Source organism: Seriola dumerili, unplaced genomic scaffold (genome assembly GCF_002260705.1).
Source record: "Seriola dumerili isolate Sdu_G_001 unplaced genomic scaffold, Sdu_1.0 BDQW01000073.1, whole genome shotgun sequence".
NCBI classification, from domain to species: Eukaryota; Metazoa; Chordata; class Actinopteri; order Carangiformes; family Carangidae; genus Seriola; species Seriola dumerili.
The window spans coordinates 6,250,543-6,263,550 of NW_019174328.1; the positions used below are offsets into that span (position 1 = coordinate 6,250,543).

The window sequence follows — 13,008 nt, forward strand, 5'->3', positions numbered from 1 at the left end:
TTGACAACAACAGCTACAACAGTGGGGCACTGAGGTTTTTTTTAACACTTGTTACTCAAACAGGAGTAAAGAGGATTTGTTGGGGACTCTTTTGAAGTCACTGATTTGGTGCACGCTGTATCCAGGATTGATTCAAACTCATTTCTTCATTGTTATGAAGAAACGTGACCCAATACAACTCTGTGACTCATTTATTTGTTTTTAATAGTTTTTGTATAACATTGAAATTTTATACGGGGTGAGATGTATCAGGCAAACCTTGTTATACCAGTTAATCATTGGTTTTAATCTTTGCTGACAATAAGAAAATATAGAATATCATCACACTTATCCTTTCAATCTTATAAATAAGGTTAATGAGTAATACGACATGATGGTGAAATGAATGACTTGGTGAGGATTGATACCCAGGCAGAAGAGATGTTATTAATACTGCCTGTTTATTTTAACATTTTCATCATGGGTGTTAGTTGTATCTGGTCCTGAACAGTACAAAGTCCTAAACTTTGCAAAACTAAGATGTGAATAGGAACTGTGTTACCACACACTTGTGAGCTGCATCAATGCTCTTCAGTCCTGGTCTTTGGGACAGTGTGTGTTGTGGTTTTCTGACCTGGCAGATGGTTAAATTGAATCTGTATCAGTCAGTCCCCGATTGGCCTGTTAGAATTAAGCCCAGCAGGACTCCTCGCCCTGAACATCAGGACTGAATAACACTGACCTACATCATTAATGTTTACAAATCTATGTATTTCATGTAAAGCAGTGTAAAACAATCTTAAATGCAGGTTGAAGTCGCCAGATAACTGCACTAAAGCCAAATGTGGCATGTCAGGCCTTACAGACAGGAGACATGTTGATGCTGCTTTTTGCCTAAGTACTCCAGAGTTTGAGACATTTGCCTGCCCAAACCAAGTCTGAGTTTTCTTTACAGACCGGTGGTGCCAATGTGACTCAGCGAGTCTTATGCCCTCTGCACTGCACATGCACATGGACATATCACACACTTGAAATTCCTCAGTACCCCAGTTACTTGGACTATACAGCAGGTAATGCAGTGAAACCACAGGGAAGCTAATCGTGTGTCCACTCACACATATAAAAAAAAAAACAAAAAAAAAAACAACTTCTGGTGAACAAATCAAACTGTTAATGTGACACCAAATGGCCGTCGGCAAAACTGATGATATTTGTTTAATTCTTTTTTTTTCTAATGTGTGGTGTGGGAGTCATTTTTATTTCAGGATTTTGGTCTTTTTCTTGTTGCTTGAAGATTATGGGTGATGGTATTTTAAGTCAAGACCTTTTCAGGAATCTGATATGAAGTTAATATTAAGGAAATGACAATGTAGACACTATGGTCAAAAATAAAATACCTGCACAAACAAATTTCCTCAGTGATGGTCACTCACTTACCTCCAGTAAGGCAGTGCTTATGACAAGTCAGTGATTTTTGCCTAAATATATTGGCATTGCATTTTTAATGGCAGTGATGTAAAACCCCGTTAACACGTATTTTCTGAGGCTCCTCTGTTGGTTCTCATTTAACTTTGTGAGAAGGCTTAAGCAAGTAGTTGATCAAATGTCGCAGGGTGACTTCTGCTTTACCAAAATAAGAGCATCAGTAGATAACAGCGCACATTCATGATGAAGTTATAGTTAGTTCAGGATGAGCAGTAATTATTTGCCAAGCAGAGGTATGTGACTCAACTGATCTCATGCCAAGAAGTGTTTAGGGCTTACAATATGTTGTTGAATAATACATAAACAACAAAGAATGCTTAGATAAAAAAAAAAATCTGAACAAAGTATGGAGTGTATTTTGATTCATTTTACAACTTTGCAGGCTCCTTATGCTTATTGTTATTGTTTTATATTTTACACATTTTTTTGAGGGGATTCTATCTGTCAAGGTTGGTCAGGACTTCCTGTGCAATATGCTTTATAAATGTATCAATAATAAAAAGAGACAATTTGAGTTGTTACATATCTGGATCCATTTGAAATGTGACATAAGTTCATTTTCTTTACAGGCTTGTTTCATGTTCAGATCTTCAGAGCCTAATGATGTTTCGATCAAGCGGTGGATTGACATGGGCGACATTATACTTGTACAGGAAGAGTTGTGTAGTGGCTTACATCTGATTGGCACATATGTGTAGTCCATTTGTTTTCCTCTGTATTTTACATATTGATGGTATCGTAGTCTAAAGGTCAATTTCAGCTTCTCTCTTTCCAGCTGTTCTTGGAAGGTTTGGATGCAGCCATTTCTGCAGGCTAATTTTCTTGCTAGTGGCCAAGAGTGTTTCAAAGAAGTATTGATCCTGGCTAATGATGATTTGTAAAGCTGTATGGATTTGGTCAAGACAGAACTGGACATACCGATCAATGTTGCTGTCATTTGCTCTGATATGCAACCTCAACAAAATAGATTCTTCAGAAAGCCAGATCTGTCCAGTTTCCACCTCTTTATCTATGGAATGAAGGAGCTACTGTATGTGGCACTTAATAGTTACCAGGTCTTTGAACCCTGCAGTTACCCCAGCCCTGCTTCCTGCTGAAAACCAGCCCCATCTACCCTTGGCCTGTCTGATAGCCCTCACCGTCTACTTCAGTGGGTACACTGAAGCCGTGGTGCCACCCAACCCCCCTTGTTAGCTCTCAGACTGTCTAATGGGATGTGTGCGGCTGCTTTGCTGGGGGGTGGGGTGGGGGGGGTGGTATCATTAGAAAGTGTCTCACCCTGAACCCCAGCCCCAATCTTCTTCCCTCTCCTAGCAGTGGTGGCCTGGCAGTTTGTTCCTGTCTGTCACCAGCCCCGTGCTATAAAGTCAGTGTTATCTGCAGTGTTAAGTGCAGGCCACAGACGGAGGGTCAGCTTAAAGTGAGGCAGCAGAGACACCCTGTCCCGCCTGGCCCCGCCGCACACAGGAAGCAGGGCTGCGCTGGGTCCCTCTTGTCTGGCTCCGGAGGCCTGCGTCGGCCCGCAACGCAGGCGCTAATGCAAGGAGACACTCGGCCAAATTACTCTCTAATTTCCCTTCAGGACTCAGACGATCCCACTGGCCCTTGAGAATCAGACTGAGGATTTGTTCGGAGTGATTTGTTTTGTCTTGTCCCCCCACCGTCCCTGCTGAGTTCCCTCTCTCAAGTTCTAGTTCTCTGCTCCCAGCATTGTTGAGGCCACTAAATTGGGGATTTGAGAAAAGAGGCGTTAAAGGAGCACAGGCCCTTAGAGGATCGAGGCTGCAGCTGTATGACTTAAGGTCATGCAAAAATGATGGAAAAGAAAGCAAGTCACCATTTCATTGTCTTTCCATGCTGACCTCCTTCTCACAAGAGTAACCCCTCTGAAGATGAGTGGCAGCCTTTTGTAAAAATGCACGGTTTCTACTACGCCTTAGTCATGGTTCGCGATGCTTGTAATCTATTCATCTGCTACAGGGACTCATTTTGTGTGAGTGACCGAGCCTCTCAGCTTCAGTGCGTCATGTTTGCAGACCTGTAGCTTAATTCCCTTCCAGCAGGGGTTTAATTGAGTGACTAATACTCACGCAGTTAAAGCCCTTTGAAGACAAACTGCCATGTCTGACTGTCCCACAAGTCTGTTCAAAAATTAAACAATGATGCATCATGCTGCTTCTCTGCTGAGACTTGGATGATAAATTAAAAGATAGATCTATAAATACTTTTTTTCTGTCGAACAGAGAGAGCTCCAATCTGAGTTTAGCTTTGGTTTGCAGGGCCGTACGAACCATGTGCTAGTTAGGAATGAACTGAACTGGTTGTTTTGGTGCTGGTTGCATTATGTGACAGGCTGTTATAATGTGGAAGCAACTCTATTATCAGGTGGAATATTAATTGTCATGCAGTGACAAAGTATAAGAATACAGTTGTAGATTTTATTTTAATTTATTTTTGTTACATATTAATATTTCGACTTTTTCAGCTGCAGTAGAACAATATTACAACCACAAACTGGAGACGGAAGACATCCCGTTCTCCATCATTAAAATGATGAAAATTGATGTTGAACTGTGAAATGTAGAATCAAGAATGATTCAATGAGCTTCATGCAGATGTTTAGTTCCAGCACCTTAAAACACATTTTCTGTTGGTGGTGCTACAGACATCCTGAACACTGTTATCACCTTCATACTTCATGACTTTCCATTAATGTTAGGATAATTGCTTATAAACATGATTTTGAATGGATGACATGTTTCAGAAGTTCACTACAGAAAAAGATATATTTCTTCTCCTCTACTTCTACTTCTCAGAGGCTCCAAACAACAGATTTTTATACGCTCCGCTTGTGATTTGCTGTTAACAGTCGTTTTTGTGCAGCACTTCTCTCCCACAATTCAAATGAGTTTATTTTGATTTCTGTTTTTGTAGTTTCGTCACAGCTAGTTTGCTGGGCTCAGTTTGTGGCAAAAGGAAACAGTTTTCTCTTCAAGACAGATGACGAGAAACAAAAATATGAAGGAAGATTTGTTGATCTTACAAACATTATTATTCCAAGTTTGCTCATGTGCAGCTACCTGAGTACAGTCGTGTACCTGCACTTGACTATTTCAATTTTATGCTACTTGATATTTCTACTCCACAACATGTCAGGACACTATTACTCCACTACATTTACTGCAAAGCTTGCATTACTAGTTACTTTGTGGATCAAGATTTTTAATGGAAAAAATCTGACTTCATAAAATACAGCACACGGTTAAAGATTACGCCTACCTTCCATGTCTTCATAAATCATAAAGGAATCGGTGTGTAGTTGTTTCTCCTCGTCATGTTTCAGATGTTTGTGATTGTTAGCAGTCGGCATGGTTTCTTTAAAATAACAGTTCAAATGATCAAGAGTTTCACCAAAAAATCATATAGATTGGAGAAAAGTCAAAAACATAAAAAGCAGATTTCTGTATCAAAATTTATACCTCCCGTTAATCACCTCATGACCCCTCAGATTTATCATGTGACCTTTTGAAGGGTCCCGACCCCTTAGGTTGGGAACTAGTGAAGTAAACCACCAAACCTGTAATTAAACCAGTTGAAATTTGCTCCACCTTGGGTAGGTGGTTGAATATTGATGATACACATGATAATGTCATGTATTAAACTATATCAGTCCTTTATGAAGAAACCAGAGCTGTCACTTTTACTTAAAGTACATTTAGTTGAAATCCCTCTCTACCTTTAGGATTTTAAATGCAGAATTTTTTACAATGGAGCATGGAGCATTACCTTTACACAAGTAAAGGATCTGAATACTTCCACCACTGTACACCAGTGGGGTCTCAGAGACCACAAAGACAATGTCAGCAAAACACAACATTAACTAGTTTAGTGTCTCTACTGCAATGAATTAAAAAAAAAAGTTAAGGCTGTTCTTAAATGTGGGTGTTGATTGAAAAATCAATTTTAAAACACGGGGCCACAGACGAAATAGTCCCTCTGTGTCAGAGTGTGTTTGTCAGCCAGTAACTTTAATCACGGCTGTAGCAGAGAGAATTCATAATACTCACTTAAGACTTTAAGCCTCCACTTGATATGAATCTGAAGTGGAGAATTTTCAGTGGCGATCATTTGACGGTTTCCTCAACAAACAACACCGCAGATGTTTTATGCCACATTTTTGTTTGCCACAGAATTTCTTCTCTAATTTCTTCTCATAATCTTTTTTTTTTTTTTAACCACTTTTACGTCGCTGGGTCGGATCCTGCGTCCTTTCTGAAGGGTTATTTTTAGGGCTCACTTCACTAAATATAACCCGCCTGGATCATTTGTCATCCCGGCACAACAAGTAACATTATCCCATTTTCCCACTTGCCCACCGGCTGAGTTGGATGAGAGGTTTCGGATTGGAGGCTATAAAAGGAGGGACACACACAAAGGGCTTGACACTCATCATCCAGACTGCAGCCTGCAGAGGTAGGAGATGAGGGCGGGTTATCTGTGAGTTAAGACACTTTCCCCACACAGGAGAGTTACTCTCAGTGCAGCTCCAAGTGATTTCATCAGTTTTGACTCAGTGTATTTCTTTAAGAGAATATTCTGTTGCTTTTTTTTAAGAATTAAATCAGTGTGTTTTACCCCAACTGACTTCTTCAGCGTCAAAATGATTATCTGGTGCAACTCCTGTAAATGTCACGTAAAGGCTCCGTGCGCCTCTCATCATCATCATCATCATCATCATCACCTTCATCATCATCATTTGCCTGAGGATGACCGCCACTCATCCTGCAGAAGGATCAGGTCAGTGAAACTCCCCTTCCCTCTCTTTGCCCCGCGACCTCTAGTGGCTGAATCATCACCAGCCTCTTGAGAAAATTAAGACCCCAGCTCTGCTCCGTGCAGCGCGTGCACCACGGGGAGCACATGATCCAGTTTTCTCCTGTCTGCAGCCCAGTATGAGAGACATGCTAATCCAGCAACGACGATGCTGTTAAAGGAAACATCTAGCTGCCACAGACTGGCCTCAGTCAGGCTGCCCTGGTGCAGAAACAGCCTGCAAAGACATCACCAAATATCACTTTGATGAATGTAGAATAATATGACTGGGGATTTATAGTATAATAATAGTAATTTGTAGTGTGTCTGTAAATTTTAAAATGGGATAATATTAATAGTAAATCTATAGATTGACTTGAAATCTTGGTAGAGCATTTGTAGAGCATCCTAAAAACAGCCCACACACTATTTCAGTTTCTGGATCTTTATTGTTAACATAACACACTGGGATTCAACCTGGTGTGATGATTCTCCTTTTGTGGCACTTAATGTGTCCTTGTGACGTGGGGCACCCTGCTCTGAGGACACCCACTTTATAAGGCAATGAAGGGAGCAGCAGCAGAAGCCCAGCCTCCCTCTTTGTGTGTGACGCCCACGCTGAAGCCCTGGCAGCTATAAAAACCCCAGGCTCTCTGTGGATGGGCCCAGACAGATACTGATCACACAGACTTAGTCTACTGAGAGCCCTTATTTCTGCTGCAGACACAGCAGCTACTCATATCAGCAGTTTCCATAGGAACCCTTGATATTCAAAGTCTGCTTCACCTCTTGGGGAAGAGGCTGGATTGTGAAAAAGAGGCTGGATCAGTTCTGGCCAATTACTCTTTTTTGACTTTTTCTCTTCTTTTTTTTTGCCTCATAGAGGAGAAATGACTTCAGGCCGATTTTTTTGAAATGAAAATGTGGCAGCACTGACAACTCTGGCTCCCCAGATTTAGTTCCCTTAGTTTTCTTCCACCCTCTGACCTCAGCGACCATGGTCTCTCACAGATCCACCAAAGGAGCATCCAAAGCCCGACGGGACCACATCAATTACGAGATCAGGAATATGCGGGCCCTGCTGCCCATCACCCAGGAGGACCAGGAACGCCTCTCCTACCTGCACTCCATGGCTGCCATCTGCACCTACATCAGGAAGTCAGTTCTTTTCCGGGGTAAGTCTGCAAACTTCAGTTACAGTCATTCTTTTAATACCTTCAAACCTCCGATCTACATTCAGTATGCATCACTGTCACACAAAATGGGACTAAGTGTTGCAGTAGAGAAGGGAATATATCAAAGATAAGAACCTGCAGGGAGGCTGACAGTTTAACCAAGGCTGAACTCTCTCTGCCCTCTTTAAGGACTCCCGACTGAGGAGACATCACACTGCTCTCTGCCATACGAGGCCTTTCTTGAAGCCCTGCATGGCTTCATCCTGGTCACCACCACCCATGGGAGGCTGGTCTATGTGTCCGAAAATGTAGCTGAATATCTTGGTCTGTCCATGGTGAGTCTTTTGATTTAATACAATGAAATGTACACATTTTAGAGCCTAAGCATTTCATTCTGGGCTTCAATCTGTTGTATCTAATGGTAAAACCTGTTACTTCAACAGATTGATGTGCTTCAAGGAGACACTCTCTATGACATGGTCGAACGCTCAGATGTTGATACTGTTAAATCAAACCTGGACATCGAAAGCAACTCATCATCAGGTAAGGTTACAGACTTGTGTTGCTATTTAAACTCTGATTGTAACTGTATAATCACCGCACATATCACCATGGAGATTAGTAGCCTTCTGTTGTTGGTACACTTTTGTGCCATATTTCTGTTTTGTGCCAAAAATCTGTTCAATTTCCCCCAAATTCTGACTTAGTTACACACAGTGTAAAATGTAGCCTAGCTGGAGAACTGCTGCTACAAAAAAATAATCGTAAATCAGTCAGTTCCTAATTTTTAAACTACTGTGTTTTCTTCCTTCAGACAGGAGCTTTATATGTTGTATGCAAACCTCCAAGGCCTTCAAGCTGCAGCAGGGCAGCTGCTGCTCCATGCTGGTCAGGGGGAGCTTCCAGTTCTTCCCTCAGCTCTGTCCGTCCTCGTCTGCAGCCTCGCCGCCCGCCACCGAGCCTCTGTTTGTGGCCCTCTGCACCCCGACAGTGAACCGCCTGAGTAGTTCTGACTCGCACTTCTGTCACAGCTTCAGCAGCGTCCACAGACTCGACATGACCTTCACTCAGCTGTCAGACAGGTACATTTAGACTTCCCTCTTTTTACACAGATATAATCAAAATGTTCTGATAAGGGATACTGACAAACATTTGCGTGTCTTTCTTTTTCAGCGTTGTGTACTTTTTGGGGTATTCAGCAGATGGAATGACCGGTCGATCGTGGTACAGTCTCGTCCACCCTGAAGACCTTTCGTCAAGTGCAGATTCTCACAGAAGTTTAAGTAAGTGTACGATCCATTGCAAGAAAACTTGGACTGTATTACACTCAATACTTGGCAATGATAAACAAGTTCAATTTCCAAAAACAAAACCTTTTTTTTATTTGTTTTAAAAACAACTTGAAGTTATTGATTCCATTTAATCAAAGATACTGGAGCTACAGTTGTGGTACAGCGACTTCTCTCTAATGAAACAAGCAGCCTGCAAGTCTTTAGATTTGATTTCAGCTCTGATTTTATTGTGTGCATGTCATTGTTTGTGAGCATGCATGATGAAAACCGTGAATGTGTCCTCTCCAGTGCAGACAGATGAGGGCTTCCAGGTAGAGATGGTGCTGAGACTGCAGCGGCAGGATCTGACATGGCCCTGGATCTACATTCGAGCTAACAAGGACTCTGAGTGTCAGAGCATCAGCTGCACTAACTACATCATCAGGTATGACAAACTTCACCTCCCCTGCTGACCCGAACTGAAAGTGAAAAAGAACAACAACAACAACAAAAAACAACAACGATTTGGTGCTTTTCAACTTAAAAGCACTGACTTGTAACACGTTTTTCTGCTCTTGTAGTGAAACAGAGGCCAGATTTCTGCGGCAGAAAATCAGCAGCGATGCCCTCAGGCCATCATCTCTGGCAAATTCCTGCCATTTAGCAGCTCCACAGGCGCCCCGCTGTCAGACCTACAGCAACGCTAAATGCTTTAAAAGGCAGAGGACATCTGACAGCCAAAGCGAGGAGCCAGGTGCCAAAGCTAGGAGGGAGTCCGAGCGAGACGTGTACTACGTGGCGCGCACCTCCTCCCAAAGCGATAGCTCAGCTTCTCCTTTGGGTGACAGCGCTGCTCTCTTCACCCCTCCCTACAGCCCAGCCTCCTCCGGCTCTCCTCTGCAACAGGAGGAGCTCAGCCATGACCTCCTGATAGATGTGCATGGATACACAGATCAGCTGTCATCCTCTCCTGAGGGCTCTCCCTCCTATTACTCCTACCCAGAGGCGGGGCTCACCTGTCACCAGACACCTTCCGACTCCCTCCACGCAGCCGCTGAACAAACCTTTGACCAGGGAGCCTTTGGGGCGCTCACTGCTCGCTCTCCACTCTCCTCCTCATCTCCAGCCTATGATTTCCAAGCTTGTACATCCGATGCTCGATTAGTTCCAGACTGCCTGTCTGCGTCCGACATGTGTGAGAGCCCAGTGGACTGTGCCCTGCATCAAGACGATTTCAGCCATCCAGAGCAGCCAGAAGAGGGCAGCCTGGCCCAAGTGCATCATGTGCCCCACCACGTGTTGCCTATACATTCCAGTCTCCTTACCCCCAGCCAGTCTCCTACATCCACAGAGCCTAACCAGTACAATGAGAGGGAGCAGGCAGAGATCAGTATTCTGGCACAGCAAATCTCCTCTCTGGCCAGCAGCTTTGACATGTATCACACCCTGAACCCGCTTCACCCCGCAGCCACCGACGCCCTGCCTTCAGCCTGCGACTGGCCCCATCACCCTGCTCTCCCTTCAGTCCTCCCTCTTAAGCGCGAGCTGGCCCTTGATGACGGCGTGTTCGACAGCATCTTGAAAGACCTGGACATGGTCGCGAGAAAAAGCAGCACGTCCGGCCCCGCTGCTGTGTCGTACAGCTACCAGCAGGGTTTAGTTTGCAGCAGGAGCGGGCCCCATCATTTGGAGCAGGAGTCCCTGGGTGTCTCCGCGGCCACCCCGGAGGACCCACTGCCTGCAGAGCAGTTCACTGCCATGGATGCCTTCGGTCTGCAGCTGGGACACCATGACCAAAACACTGGGTTGCATCAACTCAACCACTATATGCAGAGTAGCATTCAGCAAGGTAATTTCTACCAAACAGTGTAACTGCTACATTCATGATATCCTGCTTTGATATATGAAGGTCACAGATGCTGAACTTACATTTATTTTCTGTCTCCTTTCAGATGAACTTGCTAAAGAAAACCTGTATTGAAATAAGTCTGTGACTTACTGTACTACCACTTGTATGACATATTGTCAGGGCAATCTTCCTTCACTGGATTCAAAGAAGAATGTGAGCAAAGACATTTAAAGGACGTCTTTGCAAAGACACTGTTTCCCCCCCAGATGACGTATTTCTGAATGTAGAAAAGAATCTAAAGTAGATTCTGTACTCTTCACGACTACAGCTGTCTTCATTCCTCTCGACTGCTGTCAACTGTGTTAAATGTTTTGCTGACGTTTATGTTTTATGAAGAAGGTACTTTTAAAACTGTCAACACTTACATGCTGAAACGGAGGTATATTTTTCTTCTAATACTGAGTGACCACAGTTTACTATTGAGCACTTTATCATGTCATTGCCACAAGAATTTTTACAAATGAGAAGCTGTGCTGTTTAAAGAAATATTACCAAGATTTCAAAGCTACCTGGATGGGCTATAACACATAAATCCTTATAGCAAAGAGCCATTTTGAAATACTTGTTTTTAGGTGCCTTAAAATATTTAGACAAGACACTTATCAATTTGCTAAATAGTAATATTTTCATTCCTTTTTTTGTACGTGTCTCCTTTTTCTCTCAGTGTGCCATTAATGCTTTCAAGCTGTTAGGAGATAAAGAAAACAACCTCAGTCAGCGAGCAGTGAGATGATGACGATTGTGAATTCAACTACCTCAGTACATCTGAATACATTCCAAGTCTGAAGTCTATGAATTAATTGTATTTATTTGGTATTGAGCACATTGACTTAACCTTACTCACTTAACGGTGTGTATCTTATGTTCATTCCTTCCACATAAATCTTTTTCCACGGTACTGGAACTGTAAATGTCTGAATGTTCAGCGTTGTTGTGTTATTCCTGCAATTTGCTTCAAATGTTTGAAATTCAAATAAATCTAATAAAAAAACACATTGGGTCTTGTGGTATATTAACTAGGGTATTTTTTTCCCTCAAAAACTCAATGCGTATGAAGTACAATATACATGAATTACCGCTTTGAATTTCACTTTAAATGAATACTTTAAAATGCATTTAACCTTGATTCCTTTGGTGCCAAGCTGGTAGGTATATCTGCCTGATTAAAATGAAGAAGTGGGAATCATTTGGATCAGCGTTTCAGGCAACATTTTCTTTTAAAGATCTAACTAAAACCTGAATTAACTGAATTTCTTGGCCACTTGCGGGCAGTACTACAAGCACGAGAGTGGACCAAAACAGTAAAGTCTCAGCTATCAACCCAAAACAATGGACTGAAAGACACCGACACTGCAGAATAGGGTGATAATTCTTCGTGGGTTCATCACCACAAACGACACCTTTCACATTCCACTTAATAACTTGAGTCGTTATTCATATAAAAACATTGATTAGTATGGCTTTAAAATACACCTTTTTTGTAGGAACAGTAACTCATAACAAATGGGTCTACTGTGTATTTTTTATGTGCACTTTCTCCGTATCTGATCAGGCTGTGGCTGGATAAACAGCCTCAGCACAACGTCTCCTGGCCTCCTCAGTGCTCCATTGATTTTTACATATGGTCGGACCAATGAGAGCATATAAACGGTACATGGAGGAATCAATTACGTGTTTGGACAGATGTGCAGAGTCAATGCAAAAATGAATAGTTAGACAAATAAGAGAATTGACTGGGCCCTGAGGTGACTCATGGATCACCATGGTTAAACAGAGACGTATCTCCAGAGTAGCGCTCGATGCATGTGCATGGATGTGGAACAAAAAGCTCACAGGGGGCACTACGGTCACGCTGCTGGTGCAGTGTGTGCAATGCAGAGCCCCTGTGTTTTTCCCATGCAAGTTAAAACAGCCACTAGATGGAGTGATAGCTCCAACAGCCTCCCACTAACACAGATATCTGCATGCCATTAGTGTGATATTACTTAAACAAACTGGAAATAAAGTGAAGGAGGGATGTGTGTGCGTGTGTGTGTGTGTGTGTGTGTGTGTGTGTGTGCCAATAAGAGCACAAAAGGACATTGTTCAGTCTGCTCATGAGCAAACAGTCCAGATGCCTAGTGTTATCCATGGAGACCTAATTAAGAGTGATGTCTGTTGAAGGGTACGATGGCAAATAAAGTTCCTAACAAGTCCCCACATCTGCTCTGCTCCAGTCTTCCTGTATCACGCAGCGTTACCTGGGACAATAATGATTTCCCCGAGGCATGGTGACACCAAGTCCGTGGCATCGATGCACTTGCCCACACCAAGGAGACGGCACGAACTCACCTTTTCACTTCACCGACACACACGATGAATACTCCACAGATTACAC

At 42.8% G+C, this 13,008-nt stretch overlaps 1 protein-coding gene across 1 annotated transcript; it reads left to right on the plus strand.

The window, feature by feature from the left end:
* Positions 1–6,965: 6,965 nt before the first annotated feature.
* Positions 6,966–11,604, plus strand: LOC111220655 (neuronal PAS domain-containing protein 4-like). Its single transcript, XM_022743819.1, has 8 exons — positions 6,966–7,451; positions 7,641–7,786; positions 7,895–7,994; positions 8,266–8,533; positions 8,625–8,734; positions 9,032–9,167; positions 9,304–10,571; positions 10,675–11,604. Exons 1-8 carry the CDS (start codon positions 7,274–7,276, stop codon positions 10,701–10,703), a joined length of 2,235 nt encoding a protein of 744 aa, XP_022599540.1. The 5' UTR covers positions 6,966–7,273; the 3' UTR covers positions 10,704–11,604.
* Positions 11,605–13,008: the final 1,404 nt, after the last annotated feature.

What these genes read in the sequence shown, in the direction of transcription:
- LOC111220655 (XM_022743819.1), top strand. Translation starts at nt 7,274, where the DNA reads ATGGTCTCTCACAGATCCACCAAAGGAGCATCCAAAGCCCGACGGGAC. An exon ending in GAAGTCAGTTCTTTTCCGGG is followed by an intron (nt 7,452 to 7,640) that starts GTAAGTCTGCAA and finishes GCCCTCTTTAAG; the next exon opens with GACTCCCGACTGAGGAGACA. An exon ending in CGAAAGCAACTCATCATCAG is followed by an intron (nt 7,995 to 8,265) that starts GTAAGGTTACAG and finishes TTCTTCCTTCAG; the next exon opens with ACAGGAGCTTTATATGTTGT.